This window comes from Pseudophryne corroboree, chromosome 1 (genome assembly GCF_028390025.1).
Source record: "Pseudophryne corroboree isolate aPseCor3 chromosome 1, aPseCor3.hap2, whole genome shotgun sequence".
NCBI lineage: Eukaryota > Metazoa > Chordata > Amphibia > Anura > Myobatrachidae > Pseudophryne > Pseudophryne corroboree.
The window spans coordinates 378,422,361-378,443,399 of record NC_086444.1 but is presented as its reverse complement, the minus strand read 5'-3'; the positions used below and the strand labels follow the sequence as shown (position 1 = coordinate 378,443,399).

The following is a 21,039-nucleotide window of genomic DNA, read 5'->3' as shown; positions in this document are numbered from 1 at the left end:
TGCCCTCCTCTATTAGCATATAGAAAAGAATCCTTCCCAAGTCCTATGCAGAGCCTTGCAGAAGAAAACACAGGCGGCACTCCGTGGTCTTGTCAAATAAATCTGTATTAGAAATTACAGCATGGTGCAAAAGCAGCAACGTTTCAAGACCATTACGGTCTTTTTATCAGGCTGTGCATCATAAATGGTGATACAAATAACTAAACAGTGTTAAAGTGTGCTTACCTGTGTTAAATACCTGTGTATGTGCAGCGTGCGGTGTCTCTCGGAGTCCCGGGCCTCCAAGAGACACCGCACGCTGCACATACACAGGTATTTAACACAGGTAAGCACACTTTAACACTGTTTAGTTATTTGTATCACCATTTATGATGCACAGCCTGATAAAAAGACCGTAATGGTCTTGAAACGTTGCTGCTTTTGCACCATGCTGTAATTTCTAATAAAGATTTATTTGACAAGACCATGGAGTGCCGCCTGTGTGTTCTGAATGTGTATGACCATGTACTGAATCCCCCAGTTGTGGATCTAACAGGAAAACTTATAGTCGACAGAAAACCTAGTATTCGTCGACAGCAGGGAGTAGCAACCAGGCAAAATAACATTCTTGCGACCCCGAGGGGTCCGAGGGAAGTATACACATATAATTTTAAGAACACTCCCCCACAAATACTAACATGTCTGTGCTCGAGCTACAGGCCCCATGGAACCGTACCATACATATACATATAAAATAAGAATTTACTTACCGATAATTCTATTTCTCATAGTCCGTAGTGGATGCTGGGGACTCCGTAAGGACCATGGGGAACAGCGGCTCCGCAGGAGACTGGGCACATCTAAAGAAAGCTTTAGGACTATCTGGTGTGCACTGGCTCCTCCCCCTATGACCCTCCTCCAAGCCTCAGTTAGGATACTGTGCCCGGACGAGCGTACACAATAAGGAAGGATTTTGAATCCCGGGTAAGACTCATACCAGCCACACCAATCACACCGTATAACTTGTGATCTGAACCCAGTTAACAGTATGATAACAGAGGAGCCTCTGAAAAGATGGCTCCCAACAATAATAACCCGATTTTTGTACAATAACTATGTACAAGTATTGCAGACAATCCGCACTTGGGATGGGCGCCCAGCATCCACTACGGACTATGAGAAATAGAATTATCGGTAAGTAAATTCTTATTTTCTCTAACGTCCTAAGTGGATGCTGGGGACTCCGTAAGGACCATGGGGATTATACCAAAGCTCCCAAACGGGCGGGAGAGTGCCGATGACTCTGCAGCACCGAATGAGAGAACTCCAGGTCCTCCTCAGCCAGGGTATCAAATTTGTAGAATTTTGCAAACGTGTTTGCCCCTGACCAAGTAGCTGCTCGGCAAAGTTGTAAAGCCGAGACCCCTCGGGCAGCCGCCCAAGATGAGCCCACTTTCCTTGTGGAACGGGCTTTTACAGATTTTAGCTGTGGCAGGCCTGCCACAGAATGTGCAAGCTGAATTGTACTACAAATCCAACGAGCAATAGTCTGCTTAGAAGCAGGAGCACCCAGCTTGTTGGGTGCATACAGGATAAACAGCGAGTCAGATTTCCTGACTCCAGCCGTCCTGGAAATATTTTCAGGGCCCTGACAACATCCAGCAACTTGGATTCCTCCAAGTCCCTAGTAGCCGCAGGCACCACAATAGGTTGGTTCAGGTGAAAACGCTGGAACCACCTTAGGGAGAAACTGAGGACGAGTCCTCAATTCCGCCCTGTCCGAATGGAAAATCAGATAAGGGCTTTTACAGGATAAAGCCGCCAATTCTGACACGCGCCTGGCCCAGGCCAGGGCCAACAGCATGACCACTTTCCATGTGAGATATTTTAACTCCACAGATTTAAGTGGTTCAAACCAATGTGACTTTTGGAACCCAAACTACATTGAGATCCCAAATTGCCACTGGAGGCACAAAAGGAGGCTGTATATGCAGTACCCCTTTTACAAACGTCTAAACTTCAGGGACTGAAGCTAGTTCTTTTTTGGAAGAAAATTGACAGGGCCGAAATCTGAACCTTAATGGACCCCAATTTCAGGCCCATAGACACTCCTGTTTGCAGGAAATGTAGGAATCGACCCAGTTGAATTTCCTCCGTCGGGCCTTACTGGCCTCGCACTACGCAACATATTTTCGCCAATTGCGGTAATAATGTTTTTGCGGTTACATCCTTCCTGGCTTTAGATCAGGATATGGATGACTTCATCCGGAATGCCTTTTTTCCTTCAGGATCCGGTGTTCAACCGGCATGCCGTCAAACGCAGCCGCGGTAAGTCTTGGAACAGACAGGGTCCTTGCTGGAGCAGGTCCCTTCTTAGAGGTAGAGGCCACGGATCCTCCGTAAGCATCTCTTGAAGTTCCGGTTACCAAGTCCTTCTTGGCCAATCCGGAGCCACGAATATAGTGCTTTCTCCTCTCCATCTTATCAATCTCAGTACCTTGGGTATGAGAGGCAGAGGAGGGAACACATACACTGACTGGTACACCCACGGTGTTACCAGAGCGTCTACAACTATTGCCTGAGGGTCTCTTGACCTGGCGCAATACCTGTCGAGTTTTTTAATCATGTGGACGACTTCTGGGTGAAGTCCCCACTCTCCCGGGTGGAGGTCGTGCTGAGGAAGTCTGCTTCCCAGTTGTGCACTCCCGGAATGAATACTGTTGACAGTGCTATCACATGATTTTCCGCCCAGCGAAGAATCCCTGCAGCTTCTGCCATTGCCCTCCTGCTTCTTGTGCCACCCTGTCTGTTTACGTGGGTGACTGCCATGATGTTGTCCGACTGGATCAACACCGGCTGACCTTGAAGCAGAGGTCTTGCTAAGCTTAGAGCATTGTAAATGGCCCTTAGCTTCAGGATATTTATGTGAAGTGATGTATCCAGGCTTGACCCTAAGCCCTGGCTATTCCTTCCCTGTGTGACTGCTCCCCAGCCTCGCAGGCTGGCATCCGTGGTCACCAGGACCCAGTCCTGAATGCCGAATCTGCGGCCCTCTAGAAGATGAGCACTCTGCAACCACCACAGGATGGATACCCTTGTCCTTGGTGACAGGGTTATCCGCTGATGCATCTGAAAATGCGACCCGGACCATTTGTCCAGTAGGTTCCACTGGAAAGTTCTTGCGTGGAATCTAACGAATGGGATTGCTTCGTAGGAAGCCACCATTTTTACCCAGAACCCTTGTGCATTGATGCACTGAGACTTGGTTCGGTTTTAGGAGGTTCCTGACTAGCTCGGATAACTCCCTGGCTTTCTCTTCCGGGAGAAACACCTTTTTTCTGGACTGTGTCCAGGAACATCCCTAGGAAACAGAAGACAAGTCGTCGGAACCAGCTGCGATTTTGGAATATTGAGAATCCAATCGTGCTGCCGCAACACTACCTGAGATAGTGCTACACCGACTTCCAACTGTTCCCTGGATATTACCCTTATCAGGGAATCGTCCAAGTAAGGGATAACTAAAATTCCCTTCCTTCGAAGGGATATCATTTCGGCCATTACCTTGGTAAAGACCCGGGGTGCCGTGGACCATCCCTACGGCAGCGTCTGAACTGATAGTGACAGTTCTGTAACATAACCTGAGGTACCCTTGGTGAGAAGGGTAAATTTTGACATGAAGGTAAGCATCCTTGATGTCCGAGACATCATGTAGTCCCCTTCTTCCAGGTTCGCAATCACTGCTCTGAGTGACTCAATCTTGAATTTGAACCTCTGTATGTAAGTGTTCAAAGATTTTAGATTTTAGAATCGGTCTCACCGAGCCGTCTGGCTTCGGTACCACAATAGTGTGGAATAATACCCCGTTCCCTGTTGCAGGAGGGGTACCTTGATTATCACCTGCTGGGAATACAGCTTGTGAATGGCTTCCAAAACTGCCTCCCTGTCAGAGGGAGACGTCGGTAAAGCCGACTTTTGGAAACGGCGAGGGGGAGACGTCTCGAATTCCAATATGTACCCTTGAGATATTACCTGAAGGATCCAGGGGTCTACTTGCGAGTGAGCCCACTGCGCACTGAAATTCATTGAGAACGGGCCCCCACCGTGCCTGAGCTTGTAAGGCCCTAGCGTCATACTGAGGGCTTGGCAGAGGCGGGAAAGGGTTTCTGTTCCTGGGAACTGGCTAATCTCTTCAGCCTTTTTCCTCTCCCTCTGTCACGAGCAGAAAAGAGGAACCTTTTGTCCGCTTGCCAACAAAGGACTGCGCCTGATAATACGGCGTCTTATTTTGAGAGGCGACCTGGGGTACAAACGTGGATTTCCCAGTTGTTGCCGTGGCCACCAGGTCTAAAAGACCGACCCCAAATGTCCCTTTTCAAAGGCAATACTTCCAAATGCCGTTTGGAATCCGCATCACCTGACCATTTTACTGGTAGAATTGGACAACGCACTTATACTTGATGCCAGTCGGCAAATATTCCGCTGTGCATCATGCATATATAGAAATGCATCTTTTAAATGCTCTATAGGCAATAATATACTATCCTTATCTAGGATATCAATATTTCCAGTCAGGGAATCCGACCATGCCAACCCAGCACTGCACCTCCAGGCTGAGGCGATTGCTGGTCGCAGTATAACACCAGTATGTGTGTGAATACATTTTTGGATACCCTCCTGCTTTCTATTAGCAGGATCCTTAAGGGCGGCCATCTCATGAGAGGGTAGAGCCCTTGTTCTTACAAGCGTGTGAGTGCCTTATCCCCCCTAGGGGGTGTTTCCCAACGCACCCTAACCTCTGGCGGGAAAGGGTATACACCAATACTTTTTAAGAAATTATCAATTGTTATCGGGGGGAAACCCACGCATCATCACACACCTCATTTTATTTCTCAGATTCAGGAAAACTACAGGTAGTTTTTCCCTCACCGAACATAATACCCCTTTTTGGTGGTACTCGTATTATCAGAAATGTATAAAACATTTTCCATTGTCTCAATCATGTAACGTGTGGCCCTACTGGAAATCACGGTTGTCTCTTCACCGTCGACACAGGAGTCAGTATCCGTGTCGGCGTCTGTATCTGCCATCTGAGGTAACGGGCGCTTTAGAGCCCCTGACGGCCTATGAGACGTCTGGACAGGCACAAGCTGAGTAGCCGGCTGTCTCATGTCAACCACTGTTTTTTTTATACAGAGCTGACACTGTCACGTAATTTTCAACAGTACATCCACTCAGGTGTCGACCCCCTAGGTGGTGACATCACTGTTACAGACACTCTGCTCCGTCTCCACATCATTTTTCTCCTCATACATGTCGACACAAACGTACCGACACACAGCACACACACAGGGAATGCTCTGATAGAGGACAGGACCCCACTAGCCCTTTGGGGAGACAGAGGGAGAGTATGCCAGCACACACCAGAGCGCTATATATATATACAGGGATAACCTTATATAAGTGTTTTTCCCCTTATAGCTGCTGTATGTTTTAATACTGCGCCTAATTAGTGCCCCCCTCTCTTTTTTTAACCCTTTCTGTAGTGTAGTGACTGCAGGGAAGAGCCAGGGAGCTTCCCTCCAACTGAGCTGTGAGGGAAAATGGCGCCTGTGTGCTGAGGAGATAGGCTCCGCCCCCTTTTCGGCGGCCTTATCTCCCGTTTTTCTGTATATTCTGGCAGGGGTTAAATGCATCCATATAGCCCAGGAGCTATATGTGATGTATTTTTTGCCATGTAAGGTATTTTTATCATGTTTTATTGCGTCTCAGGGCGCCCCCCCCAGCGCCCTGCACCCTCAGTGACCGGAGTATGAAGTGTGCTGAGAGCAATGGCGCACAGCTGCAGTGCTGTGCGCTACCTTATTGAAGACAGGAACGTCTTCTGCCGCCGATTTTTCCGGACCTCTTCGCTCTTCTGGCTCTGTAAGGGGGCCGGCGGCGCGGCTCCGGGACCCATCCAGGCTGGGCCTGTGATCGTCCCTCTGGAGCTAATGTCCAGTAGCCAAGAAGCCCAATCCACTCTGCACGCAGGTGAGTTCGCTTCTTCTCCCCTTAGTCCCTCGATGCAGTGAGCCTGTTGCCAGCAGGTCTCACTGAAAATAACAAACCTAAACTAAAACTTTCACTAAGAAGCTCAGGAGAGCCCCTAGTGTGCACCCTTCTCGTCGGGCACAGAAATCTAACTGAGGCTTGGGGAGGGGTCATGGGGGGAGGAGCCAGTGCACACCAGTTAGTCCTAAAGCTTTCTTTAGATGTGCCCAGTCTCCTGCGGAGCCGCTGTTCCCCATGGTCCTTACGGAGTCCCCAGCATCCACTTAGGACGTTAGAGAAATATATATACAGGAATAAGGCAGTTACAGCATGTTAATTACACCCAGTAATAACAGATGCTGCCGACAGGGTCACCTACATACTATTGTGTCTCCCATACAGTTTTTACTTTTGAAAAGCATACAACTACCGACCTGCTGACACTGCATCTGCTGAATCAAGTACCAACAGGCGTCGGCGATGCCGACAGGGATCTCCATAGCTGTTTGTGACAGAGCACCCACGCATGTCGACACATGTGGACTAAAAAGCTATAGTGGGTATACTGACAGGGAACACACAGACTTATATGCACAACACAATGATTACATGCCCATTATCTAAAATAGTGCTATATTTCCCTCTATATAGCCCCTTCTCGGCGCGCTTTAGCCCCGCTATTAAAATAGCTATTTATGCTGGCATGGGTCCGTATACAGTGCCTATGCACTGTATACTAGTTTAGCCAGACTCCATTGAGGTGTATATTGCTGTCCAGGGCGCCAACCCTGCGCCCTTGAAGAGCCATTGGTGTGTGGGAGCAATGGCGCGCTGCGCGGTACCTCTGAGACTCGGAAGTCTTCTGCCGTCACTGAAGTCTTCAGTTCTTCTCATACTCACCCGGCTTCTTTCTTCTGGCTTCTGTGAGGGGGGTGACGGCGCGGCTCCGGGAACAAGCAGCTAGGCGCACCAAGTGATCGAACCCTCTGAAGCTAATAGTGTCCAGTAGCCTAAGAAGCAGAGCCTTTAACTCACAGAAGTAGGTCTGACTTCTCTCCCCTCAGTCCCACGATGCAGGGAGCCTGTAGCCAGCAGGTCTCTCTGAAAATAAAAAACCTAACAAAGTCTTTTAGAGAAACTCAGTAGAGCTCCCCTAGTGTGTGTCCAGTCTGTCCTGGGCACAGAATCTAACTGAGGTCTGGAGGAGGGGCATAGAGGGAGGAGCCAGTTCACACCCATTCAAAGTCTTATAGTGTGCCCATGTCTCCTGCGGATCCCGTCTATACCCCATGGTCCTTACGGAGTCCCCAGCATCCTCTAGGACGTATGAGAAAACAAAGGCATTCGCCCTTTTGGAATCAAACTCGGGACTTTGAGTATGGAGCGCGGGACACTTCACTGCTTGGCCTCAACGCCTGGTGATAGGGACACAAGCTCATGTTTAAATGTAAGCAGTGGGTTTTGCTGTATTGGCAATGAGACTTGGACGCTCACATACAGTACTGTATGCCTAACATCAATGGACCTGTCACAATCCATGTAGTTTCTCCTCCATGCCTGGGGTGGCGCTCTCTGCTCTGGTGCTCAGCGTTCTGCTCTGTATCTTCAGCTTGATTAGTAGCTGTTACCACAGCTGTGAGCAGCACCTGAACTCACTACTTAGGTCAGCCACACAGGCTCCCTGTTGCCAGTTTATCGAGTCAAGATTGTTACAGCTCCTGGTCATGCTGGTCTCTGCTGCTAAATCGACCAAAGAACTGCCAGTGCTCTTGTTCCCGGAGAGTTTCTCCGCAGTCTACCCCAGTGTCTCCGGTGCTTCCAGCCTTAACTACTGCACAGCTTCCAGCATTCTCAAGCAGCTTCTGGACTTTAATGTGTCTCGGTCATCAGCGTGCTGGGAGTCAGTGTCTGCATCAGAGTCTTTAAGTATTATTTTCAAGTTCCTAGAATCATCAGTGTCTCCAGTCACCGTGTACTACTCTGCAAACCACCAGTGTCTTTAATTGTTATTTTCAAGTTCCTAGAATCATCAGTGTCTCCAGTCACCGTGTACTACTCTGCAAACCACCAGTGTCTTTAATTGTTATTTTCAAGTTCCTAGAATCATCAGTGTCTCCAGTCACCGTGTACTACTCTGCAAACCACCAGTGTCTTTAATTGTTATTCTCAAGTTCCTGGAATCATCAGCGTCTTCAGTCACCATTTACTACTCTGCAAACCACCAGTGTCTTTAATTATTATTCTCAAGTTCCTGGAATCATCAGCGTCTTCAGTCACCGTTTACTACTCTGCAAACCACCAGTGTCTTTAATTGTTATTCTCAAGTTCCTGGAATCATCAGCGTCTTCAGTCACCGTTTACTACTCTGCAAACCACCAGTGTCTTTAATTATCATTCTCAAGTTCCTGGAATCATCAGCGTCTCCAGTCACCATTTACTATTCTGTAAACCACCAGTGTCTTTAAACATTATTCTCAAGTTCCTTGAATCATCAGCGTCTTCAGTCATCGCTTACAACTTTGCAAATCATCTGTGTTTTCAATCATCATTCACAAGTTCCTTAACTCATCAGCATCTTCAGTCACCACTTACAAGTCTGCAAATCACCAGTGTCTTCAATCATCATTCACAAGTTCCTTAACTCGTCAGCATCTTCAGTCACCATTTACAAGTCTGCAAATCACCAGTGTCTTTAAATCATCATTCACAAGTTCCTTAACTCATCAGCATCTTCAGTCACCATTTACAAGTCTGCAAATCACCAGTGTCTTTAAATCATCATTCACAAGTTCCTTAACTCATCAGCACCTTTAGTCACCGTTCACAAGTTTACAAATCATCAGTGCCATCCTGTGATCCTGTCACAGTGCAATCCTGCAGTCCAGCTACAGTGCAATCCTGCAACCCTGGTACGTGCATACTCTACCACAGTCTACATCATTTTCATGTACTCACAGTCTCCTGGCATCCCATGTCCCCTCAGTTTTCCCTTTTGTGTTCTCTAGTTATTCCTGCTTTATATTTATTGTTTACAGTTGTACTCTGCTTTAATAAACTAGCTATTATACCGTGAACATCAGTCCCTGCTAATATGTTCTCACAATGGGAGATCCAAACGAATTCTGACAGGACCATTGCTTTATCACATTCGTTTGCGTCTGTATACACTATTTTTATTTATTGATTAATATAGGGGACTTGGATGCTCACATAACCCCAACGTCAATGGACCATTGCTTTAACACTTTCGCTTGCGTCTGTATACACTAATTGTATTTATTGATTATTATTTTTTTTAATTGACTCTCTCCGTCTGTGTGTACAGTATACAGTAACATTACAGTCGGAACTGAGCATTTGTCAGAGCTTGTAGATCAATATGCCGCTATACAATCTACAGTACTAGATTAGTGGAGCATTAGCCACCCAGTGGTGAAGATGTGTATTACACGCTGCGTATGTACTCATGCCTCAACGCGCATGTCCATGCGACAACTGAACAACTTGAGCTATCGCTTAGGCGTGACTAATCCTCCGTTTAGACGGAGAAACAGCAACAATTAGGGAGGCTCCATCTGTATACAAGCCAGACAATTCATCCAGATAAACAAGGTCACATACCAGGTAATAGTAGCTAAAAGGAGATAAACAAGAAAATTCTGTAACGCATTAAAACTTAGGCTGAATCACCATTTTTAACACGTTCACCCACCAGGTCACTTATAGAGGAAGTTTCTGCCTTTACATGCCCTTTTAACACCATCAGACCCCTCCACGTGCCTTCGTATACACATAGAGCACTCCGTGTGCCTTTTTATGCCAGTAGATCTTCCATTAACCCCACTTGGCCACTTAAAATTACATGTTAAACTTGTATAAAAAGTTGCAAATGAAGCGCACCTCTAATCCTAGATCTGGTGTAACTTAATCAGACATACTGGGCGGTATTCAAATGATACTTCACGCCCAATCTCCTTTCTAAAGTAATCCCCGTTATCGCTCATATTACACCCATAGTAATCAGGTTTAGCTGCAGAAAGGGTTGGGCGCCCTCGCTACCCCAGGGGTAGCAAGCTGAATTGATTATACAACGCCTGTTAGCAGAAACAGAACGGGTGTGGAAGGGGGTGAAAAGAACCGAATCCCACCCAATGGTTAAGAGAGTAAAAAGAAAATCATACAGAATATGTGATCTTGAAAAGTGACACTGAGCCCCAGCAATCAAAATGTTAAGAAAAACAATGCAATCCCAGCCTGGCTTTAGGAATACTGCTCTGCAGTTATGGATACTCTGGAGAGGAAGGGAGCAGGAACTGCTGGCAAGGTGGCTGTTTCTATTGCACGTCTGTCCATGTAATGAAGCCCAACATGAAAGGGATACTATGCTGCCTTGTGGTCTGTACCTACCTGTATGCCATCGGTCACCACCTTCCGGCTGAACCACGTCTAGTATCAGTTGTACCTAACAAGCAGGCACCAGTGTTCTGTACCCCATGAGACTGTAGACCTACCCATAGGACGGCCACAGCTTTAGATACCCAATGCCAGATGGTGCAGTAGCAAAGTAGTGTCCTTCCTGGACGAAAACTCCCATTATCAGGAGCTTGAAGTGACACAGAGAGTTGCACCTCCTCTGCCCATTCCTGTAGTCAGGTCAGCCATGGTATTGAGTAAAAATTAGAATAATGTATAATTACAACAAAACTGTTGAGGCATTACAGTGAAAGCAACCTGTGGGAATTCCAGAAAAAAAAAAACCCTAAGTTCTCTCTATACCCACATAGTCCAGTGTTCCCCAATAAGATGAAAGAGAAATATCATAATACCCTGAATTTAATGAAGTCCTTTTACTTGCTAATTACAATGAAATATATTCTCCCAAATCCCCTTGGAAGCATAATTATCAGTTTTATTCAAAGAATGTACATGGCAAAAAACTGCTGTTGGCAAAGACTAGTCACTCAAAATACATGATTGAGAACTCTCCAAAAGAGTGATCAACTTACTTTTCCTGCGGCAAACAGATGGCATCCTTTAACAGCCTCAAACACTGTGAGAGACACTTCGGGTTGTGCTGGCAGATGTGACTGGGCCAGTGACTGCTTCACTTTCTTCACATCAATCAGACACAAAGCACGCTCCTCTCCTTCAAATACATATAGAGACACTCAGTTTTGCATTACCAGGTTGTAATATATATTTCCTGAGTGTAGAATAGAGGACTTATGATGCAGGTGGTTGTAAATAATGGGTGCGTGCATTTATGTATTGTTTGCATCTATTTGTCTTTTATCTACCATAATCCTGCTCTTTAAAGGTGAAGACCACCTTAGGAGAACGTAGTGGCGGGTTTGGGTGGGTAACAGAAATCCCCCCTTCCCCTAAGTTAGTTTTCTCTGATTTCAAAAAGGACATGACTGTGTTGCTGGAGACAGTTGCTTCAAGGGTTGCACAGTCATCTAATCAGATACGTCCACCCAACAGATAAAAAGCCAACAACTGTGTAAGTGACCTAAACAAAGAGCCTGGAGGTCAGCAATGAGTCAATCTGCTTTCATTTGTGGGAGCAGCAGAAAATAAGCTTAAATGTTCAACATTGCACTTTGCACCAACACACTGTAATGCTTGGGTAGATAACTCTACGTAGTTTATATAGATACTATCAATATAGGATATCGTTTCTTATAAGGTTCTGGCAAAGTATCATCCAAAAATACCTTTGCTTTAGCGAGATATTGCACTCCACTAAATTATGCCATGCTTTTATCTCAAAATGACTGACAAACACGATTACATTTTGATACAAATTTAAAAAGCATATTGGGAGTCATTCCGACCCGATCGCAGCGTGCTTTCGTTCGCACAGCTGCGACCGGGTCACTACTTTGCACGCGCGAGGGCCATAATGCGCACGTGCGTCGTTGCCACAACGACGCTGACAGCGGAAAAAGCGGTCGCAGCGGCGATTGCAAGAAGATTGACTGCAGGAAGGCGTTCCGGGGCGTCAACTGACCGTTGGAGACAGTTTTTGGGGAGTGTAAGAAAAACGCAGGCGTGTCCAGGCGAACGGAGGGCGGATGTCTCATGTCACAACCGGGACCTTCATCGCTGGATCCGTCGCACAGGGTAAGTATGTCCAGGGCTGGTTTTGTTTTGCAGGAAACTTTTTCAGCATAGCAGGGCTGTACAAGCGATCGCAGCCCTGCTATGCTAAAATCCAATCCCCCATAGGCGGAGATTAGTTGATCGCATCAGCAGCAAAAAGTTGCTTGGTGCGATCAACTCGGAATGAGGGCCCTTGTCTTTACTAACTTAGTTGCATATATGCTCCAGGCACACGTGTTTCAGATTTCCATGGACCACACTTATTTCCCTATAATTCTAGCTCCTGATGAACCATAATAGAATAGTTTTAATTCTGCTGCATCCACTTTCCTATCACAGCACATAAAATATTGTGTGGAGGGTCTGCGCTATCACAGAACATAAAATATTGTGTGGAGGATCTGTGCTATCACAATCATAAAATATTGTGCGGAGTGTCTGCGCTATCACAAAACATAAAATATTGTGTGGAGGGTCTGCGCTATCACAGAAGAAAATATTGTGTGGAGGGTCTGCGCTATCACAGAAGAAAATATTGTGTGGAGGGTCTGCGCTATCACAGAACATAAAATATTGTGTGGAGGGCCTGCACTATCACAGAACATAAAATATTGTGTGGAGGGTCTGCGCTATCACAGAACATAAAATATTGTGTGGAGGGCCTGCACTATCACAGAACATAAAATATTGTGTGGAGGGCCTGCACTATCACAGAACATAAAATATTGTGTGGAGGGTCTGTGCTATCACAGAACATAAAATATTGTGTGGAGGGTCTGCGCTGAGGGCCCTTGTCTTTACTAATTTAGTTGCATATATGCTCCAGGCACACGTGTTTCAGATTTCCATGGACCACACTTATTTCCCTATAATTCTAGCTCCTAATGAACCATAATAGAATAGTTTTAATTCTGCTGCATCCACTTTCCTATCACAGCACATAAAATATTGTGTGGAGGATCTGCGCTATCACAGAACATAAAATATTGTGTGGAGGGTCTGCGCTATCACAGAACATAAAATATTGTGTGGAATGTCTGCGCTATCACAAAACATAAAATATTGTGTGGAGGGTCTGCGCTATCACAGAAGAAAATATTGTGTGGAGGGTCTGAGCTATCACAGAAGAAAATATTGTGTGGAGGGTCTGCGCTATCACAGAACATAAAATATCGTGCAGAGGGTCTGCGCTGAGGGCCCTTGTCTTTACTAACTTAGTTGCATATATGCTCCAGGCACACGTGTTTCAGATTTCCATGGACCACACTTATTTCCCTATAATTCTAGCTCCTAATGAACCATAATAGAATAGTTTTAATTCTGCTGCATCCACTTTCCTATCACAGCACATAAAATATTGTGTGGAGGGTCTGCGCTATCACAGAACATAAAATATTGTGTAGAGGATCTGTGCTATCACAGACCATAAAATATTGTGTGGAGGGTCTGCGCTATCACAGAACATAAAATATCGTGCAGAGGGTCTGCGCTATCACAGACCATAAAATATTGTGTGGAGGGTCTGCGCTATCATAGAACATAAAATATTGTGTGGAGGGTCTGCGCTATCACAGAACATAAAATATTGTGTGGAGGGTCTGCGCTATCACAAAACATAAAATATTGTGTGGAGGGTCTGCGCTATCACAGAAGAAAATATTGTGTGGAGGGTCTGCGCTATCACAGAAGAAAATATTGTGTGGAGGGTCTGCGCTATCACAGAACATAAAATATCGTGCAGAGGGTCTGCGCTATCACAGACCATAAAATATTGTGTGGAGGGTCTGCGCTATCATAGAACATAAAATATTGTGCGGAGTGTCTGCGCTATCACAGAACATAAAATATTGTGTGGAGGGTCTGCGCTATCATAGAACATAAAATATTGTGTGGAGGGTCTGCGCTATCACAGAACATAAAATATTGTGTGGAGGGTCTGTGCTATCATAGAACATAAAATATTGTGCGGAGTGTCTGCGCTATCACAGAACATAAAATATTGTGTGGAGGGTCTGCGCTATCATAGAACATAAAATATTGTGTGGAGGGTCTGCGCTATCATAGAACATAAAATATTGTGCGGAGTGTCTGCGCTATCACAGAACATAAAATATTGTGCGGAGGGTCTGCGCAGGAAAACATGAAACAACAGATAAGGATTGTCCTTTTTGCTTATGTCACTTTAATGTGAGATTGCAATGAATTGGATTGTACAGTTATTTTACTTAAGTATCTTTTAATTGTATGAATATTGTTTATTTTGTATTAAAAGTGATTTTTTTTAAATGAGAACTCTGTCTAAGGATATCTAGGTGAAACCAGCGCCTAGAGAGATATACCTATTTGTGTATTGTATACATCTAGTGCTGACATTTGTGCTAAATAAAATGTACTCCACATTCATAATTTTATACAGCTCATAAACTAGCCCCTTTTTCAAAAGGAATGGGAGATAATAGAGACAATCAGGGATAGGAAGTTTCTGGTAATCTACAGCAACAGATATGGGGAACTGCTCAGTCCCTTCTTCAGAAATAATTCATTTTAAGAAAATATTCTCACATGGGATTTGAAAATAAGATTTTACTTACCGATAAATCTATTTCTCGTAGTCCGTAGTGGATGCTGGGACTCAGTCAGGACCATGGGGAATAGCGGCTCCGCAGGAGACAGGGCACAAAATTTAAAAGTTTGACCACTAGGTGGTGTGTACTGGCTCCTCCCCCTATGACCCTCCTCCAAGCCTCAGTTAGGATACTGTGCCCGGACGAGCGTACACAATAAGGAAGGATTTTGAATCCCGGGTAAGACTCATACCAGCCACACCAATCACACCGTACAACTTGTGATCTGAACCAAGTTAACAGTATGACAAACGTAGGAGCCTCTGAACAGACGGCTCACAACAATAACAACCCGATTGTTTTGTAACAATAACTATGTACAAGTATTGCAGACAATCCGCACTTGGGATGGGCGCCCAGCATCCACTACGGACTACGAGAAATAGATTTATCGGTAAGTAAAATCTTATTTTCTCTGACGTCCTAGTGGATGCTGGGACTCCGTCAGGACCATGGGGATTATACCAAAGCTCCCAAACGGGCGGGAGAGTGCGGATGACTCTGCAGCACCGAATGAGAGAACTCCAGGTCCTCCTTAGCCAGGGTATCAAATTTGTAGAATTTTACAAACGTGTTCTCCCCTGACCACGTAGCTGCTCGGCAGAGTTGTAATGCCGAGACCCCTCGGGCAGCCGCCCAAGATGAGCCCACCTTCCTTGTGGAATGGGCCTTGACAGATTTAGGCTGTGGCAGGCCTGCCACAGAATGTGCAAGTTGAATTGTGCTACAAATCCAACGAGCAATCGTCTGCTTAGAAGCAGGAGCACCCAGCTTGTTGGGTGCATACAGTATAAACAGCGAGTCAGATTTTCTGACTCCAGCCGTCCTTGAAATATATATTTTCAATGCTCAGACAACGTCCAGCAACTTGGAATCCTCCAAATCGCTAGTAGCCACAGGCACCACAATAGGCTGGTTCAGGTGAAACGCTGAAACCACCTTAGGCAGAAAGTGAGGACGCGTCCGCAGTTCTGCCCTGTCCGAATGGAAAATCAGATATGGGCTTTTATACGATAAAGCCGCCAATTCTGACATTCTCCTGGCTGAAGCCAGGGCCAGTAGCATGGTTACTTTCCATGTAAGATATTTAAAATCCACCGATTTGAGTGGCTCAAACCAATGGGATTTGAGAAAATCCAAAACTACATTAAGATCCCACGGTGCCACTGGGGGCACAACCGGGGGCTGTATATGTAGTACTCCTTTTACAAAAGTCTGGACTTCAGGAACTGAAGCCAATTCTTTCTGGAAGAAAATCGACAGGGCCGAAATTTGAACCTTAATGGACCCTAATTTGAGGCCCATAGACAATCCTGTTTGCAGGAAATGTAGGAATCGACCCAGTTGAAATTCCTCCGTCGGGCCTTCCTGGCCTCACACCACGCAACATATTTTCTCCAAATGCGGTGATAATGTTGTGCAGTCACCTCCTTCCTGGCTTTTACCAGGGTAGGGATGACCTCTTCCGGAATGCCTTTTTCCCTTAGGATTCGGCGTTCAACCGCCATGCCGTCAAACGCAGCCGCGGTAAGTCTTGGAATAGACACGGTCCCTGCTGAAGCAGGTCACGTCTTAGAGGTAGAGGCCACGGATCTTCCGTGAGCATCTCCTGAAGTTCCGGGTACCAAGTTCTTCTTGGCCAATCCGGAGCCACGAGTATCGTTCTTACTCCCCTTTGCCGTATAATTCTCAGTACTTTTGGTATGAGAGGCAGAGGAGGAAACACATACACTGACTGGTACACCCATGGTGTTACCAGAGCGTCTACAGCTATTGCCTGAGGGTCTCTTGACCTGGCGCAATACCTGTCCAGTTTTTTGTTGAGGCGGGACGCCATCATGTCCACCATTGGTCTTTCCCAATGGACCACAATCATGTGGAAGACTTCTGGATGAAGTCCCCACTCTCCCGGGTGCAGATCGTGTCTGCTGAGGAAGTCTGCTTCCCAGTTGTCCACTCCCGGGATGAACACAGCTGACAGTGCTAACACATGATTTTCTGCCCAGCGGAGAATCCTTGCAGCTTCTGCCATTGCCCTCCTGCTTCTTGTGCCGCCCTGTCTGTTTACGTGGGCGACTGCCGTGATGTTGTCCGACTGAATCAACACCGGCTGACCCTGAAGCAGAGGTTTTGCCAGGCTTAGAGCATTGTAGATTGCTCTTAGCTCCAGTATATTTATGTGAAGAGACGTCTCCAGGCTTGACCACACGCCCTGGAAGTTTCTTCCCTGTGTGACCGCTCCCCAGCCTCTCAGGCTGGCATCCGTGGTCACTAGGACCCAGTTCTGTATGCCGAATCTGCGGCCCTCTAACAGATGAGCACTCTGCAACCACCATAGCAGAGACACTCTTGTCCTTGTGGACAATTTTATCCGCTGATGCATCTGCAGATGCGATCCGGACCATTTGTCCAGCAGATCCCACTGAAAAGTTCGTGCATGGAATCTGCCGAATGGAATCGCTTCGTAAGAAGCTACCATTTTTCCCAGGACTCTTGTGCATTGATGCACAGATACTTTTCCTGGTTTTAGGAGGTTCCTGACTAGATCGGATAACTCCCTGGCTTTCTCCTCCGGAAGAAATACCTTTTTCTGAACAGTGTCCAGAATCATCCCTAGGAACAACAGACGTGTCGTCGGGATCAGTTGGGATTTTGGAAAATTCAGAATCCACCCGTGTTGTTGGAGCACTACTTGGGTTAGTGCTACTCCGACCTCCAGCTGTTCTCTGGATCTTGCCCTTATCAGGAGATCGTCCAAGTAAGGGATAATTAAGACGCCTTCTCTTTAGAATCGGTCTTACCGAGCCTTCCGGCTTCGGTACCACAAATAGCGTGGAGTAATACCCCTGTCCCTGTTGTAGGAGGGGTACCTTGACTATCACCTGCTGAGAATACAGCTTGTGAATGGCCTCCAATACCGTCGCCCTGTCGGAGGGAGACGTTGGCAAAGCAGACTTTAGGAAACGGCGAGGAGGGGACTTCTCGAATTCCAACCTGTAACCCTGAGATACTACCTGCAGGATCCAGGGGTCCACCTGCGAGTGAGCCCCCTGTCCGCTGAAATGTTTGAGGCGACCCCCCACCGCCCCTGAGTCTGCTTGTAAGGTCCCAGCGTCATGCTGACGCCTTTGTAGAAGCCGGGGAGGGCTTCTGCTCCTGGGAAGGAGCTGCTTGTTGCAGTCTCTTACCCTTTCCTTTGCCTCGGGGCAAATAGGAATGTCCTTTTGCTCGTTTGTTCTTATAGGAACGAAAGGACTGCGGCTGAAAAGCCTGCGGCTTTTTCTGCTGGGAGGTGACCTGGGGTAAAAAGGTGGATTTTCCGGCCGTTGCCGTGGCCACCAGATCCGATAGACTGACCCCAAATAATTCCTCGCCCTTATACGGCAATACTTCCATATGTCGTTTGGAATCCGCATCACCTGACCACTGGCGCGTCCATAAACTTCTTCTGGCAGATATGGACATCGCACTTACTCTTGATGCCAGAGTGCAAATATCTCTCTGTGCATCTCGCATATAAAGAGATGCATCCTTTAACTGCTCTATAGTCAGTAAAATACTGTCCCTATCCAGGGTATCAATATTTTCAGACAGTGACTCCGACCAAGCCACGCCAGCACTGCACATCCAGGCTGAGGCGATTGCTGGTCTCAGTATAACACCCGTATGTGTGTATATACTTTTTAATGTATTCTCCAGCCTCCTATCAGCTGGATCCTTGAGGGCGGCCGTATCAGGAGACGGTAACGCCACTTGCTTTGATAAGCGTGTGAGCGCCTTATCCACCCTAGGAGGTGTTTCCCAGCGCGCCCTAACCTCTGGCGGGAAAGGGTATAATGCCAATAACTTCTTTGAAATTAGCAGTTTTCTATCTGGGGTAACCCACGCTTCATCACACACTTCATTCAGTTCCTCTGATTCAGGAAAAACTATCGGTAGTTTTTTCACACCCCACATAATACCCCTTTTTGTGGTACTTGCAGTATCAGAGATATGCAAAGCCTCCTTCATTGCCGTGATCATATAACGTGTGGCCCTACTGGAAAATATGTTTGTTTCTTCACCGTCGACACTGGATTCAGTGTCAGTGTCTGGGTCTGTGTCGACCGACTGAGGTAAAGGGCGTTTTACAGCCCCTGACGGTGTCTGAGACGCCTGGACAGGTACTAACTGGTTTGCCGGCTGTCTCATGTCGTCAACCGACTTTTGTAGCGTGCTGACACTATCCCGTAATTCCATAAACAAAGCCATCCATTCTGGTGTCGACTCCCTAGGGGGTGACATCACCATTACAGGCAATTGCTCCGCCTCCACGCCAACATCGTCCTCATACATGTCGACACACACGTACCGACACACAGCAGACACACAGGGAATGCTCTGATAGAAGACAGGACCCCACTAGCCCTTTGGGGAGACAGAGGGAGAGTTTGCCAGCACACACCCAAGCGCTATAAATATATATAGGGACAACCTTAATAAGTGTGTTCCCTTTATAGCAGCTCAAATATTATAAATATCGCCAATAAGTGCCCCCCCTCTCTGTTTTTACCCTGTTTCTGTAGTGCAGTGCAGGGGAGAGTCCTGGGAGCCTTCCTCGCAGCGGAGCTGGGCAGGAAAATGGCGCTGTGTGCTGAGGAGAATAGGCCCCGCCCCCTTTTCGGCGGGCTTCTTCTCCCGGTTTTTTTGGAACCTGGCAGGGGTTAAATACATCCATATAGCCCCAGGGGCTATATGTGATATATTTTAGCCAGAATAGGTATATTACATTGCTGCCCAGGGCGCCCCCCCCAGCGCCCTGCACCCTCAGTGACCGCTGGTGTGAAGTGTGCGGAGAGCAATGGCGCACAGCTGCAGTGCTGTGCGCTACCTCATGAAGACTGAGACGTCTTCTGCCGCCGGTTTCTGGACCTCTTCTCTATTCGGCATCTGCAAGGGGGTCGGCGGCGCGCTCCGGTGACCCATCCAGGCTGTACCTGTGATCGTCCCTCTGGAGCTAGTGTCCAGTAGCCTAAGAAGCAAATCCATCCTGCACGCAGGTGAGTTCACTTCTTCTCCCCTAAGTCCCTCGTTGCAGTGAGCCTGTTGCCAGCAGGACTCACTGAAAATAAAAAACCTAACAAACTTTTTCTAAGCAGCTCTTTAGGAGAGCCACCTAGATTGCACCCTGCTCGGACGGGCACAAAAACCTAACTGAGGCTTGGAGGAGGGTCATAGGGGGAGGAGCCAGTACACACCACCTAGTGGTCAAACTTTTAAATTTTGTGCCCTGTCTCCTGCGGAGCCGCTATTCCCCATGGTCCTGACGGAGTCCCAGCATCCACTAGGACGTCAGAGAAAATACAATAAAAATATATCGTTCACATTTAGTTATCTTTTAACCAGGTACACTATGAGGTAGTAGACAGGTGTTAACACTGTGCGGTACACATTTTGTTGTGTATCAATGTGTTTTTCCTGATGGGGTTTAGAACACAATACAGAGAGTATCTGCATATAGTAAGTTACCTGCTATAAGTAGGAGTTTCTCCAGCTCTTTAACAATATGAACCTGAAACACTGCCCCCACTCCAGGGATGTGAGTGAGAGAATTCTTCAGCACATTGAGAGCATACAGGCCTTCTTCTGCACCGACAAGTACAATCTGATCACAAAGCAGAAAGATTTTTAGAGCACCCAGAATGAGTGAACAATCCTCAACCCCATTATTTGCAGTGGCATACTGTAGCTGCATACGTTTCATATGCGTGAGAACACTTCTATATAGCCTTCACATTTGTTCCTTGTGTATATACAAGTGAACCACAGTAGCAAATATTATAAATAGAAGATTTATACACAAAAGTGTTCAACAAAAACCAAAACAATACAGGGTAACATTTGTGTTCTCTAAGTGTAGCAATAGCATGTGCTTACCTGCTCTGTAAGTGGTATAGTGCAATTTATGTCCAGGCGATCTTCTCCTTCCAATTTCAGTAGGGAATTTCCAAGCAATTTCTGTGGGTAAAAATGGGCTGAATTATGCAGAACACTGCAATACATGTAGGGAATTTGAATGCAAATTACTTCATTAATGAATAAGTAAAAATCTTAAATTACATGCTGCTCACACATTCAGACTTTACCATAGGGTATAACACAAAGTGACAGTGACACATAAGGAGAGTGAGTTACAGCAGCAGCCAGTGTCACAAGAGGTAACAAACACAACAGATTTTTGTCAAGACTAAATATCCGCATAATAATTACCTTTTCTACAAAACATGTCACCTCCAATATACTCCTGATGTCATAAAAAGAG

The 21,039-nt window shown here is 46.4% G+C and overlaps 1 protein-coding gene across 6 annotated transcripts in view; it reads right to left on the bottom strand.

The window, feature by feature from the left end:
* The window catches only part of CIT (citron rho-interacting serine/threonine kinase), a 541,532-nt gene that overhangs the window by 31,658 nt on the left and 488,835 nt on the right, over nucleotides 1-21,039 (bottom strand). For all 6 annotated transcript variants that reach the window (XM_063913147.1, XM_063913146.1, XM_063913148.1 and 3 more), the window contains 3 exons: nucleotides 20,655-20,735; nucleotides 20,247-20,382; nucleotides 11,016-11,155 (listed from right to left, as the gene is read on the bottom strand). In XM_063913147.1, coding sequence (XP_063769217.1) covers nucleotides 11,016-11,155; nucleotides 20,247-20,382; nucleotides 20,655-20,735 — 357 coding nt within the window. The remainder of the gene's footprint in view (nucleotides 1-11,015; nucleotides 11,156-20,246; nucleotides 20,383-20,654; nucleotides 20,736-21,039) is intronic.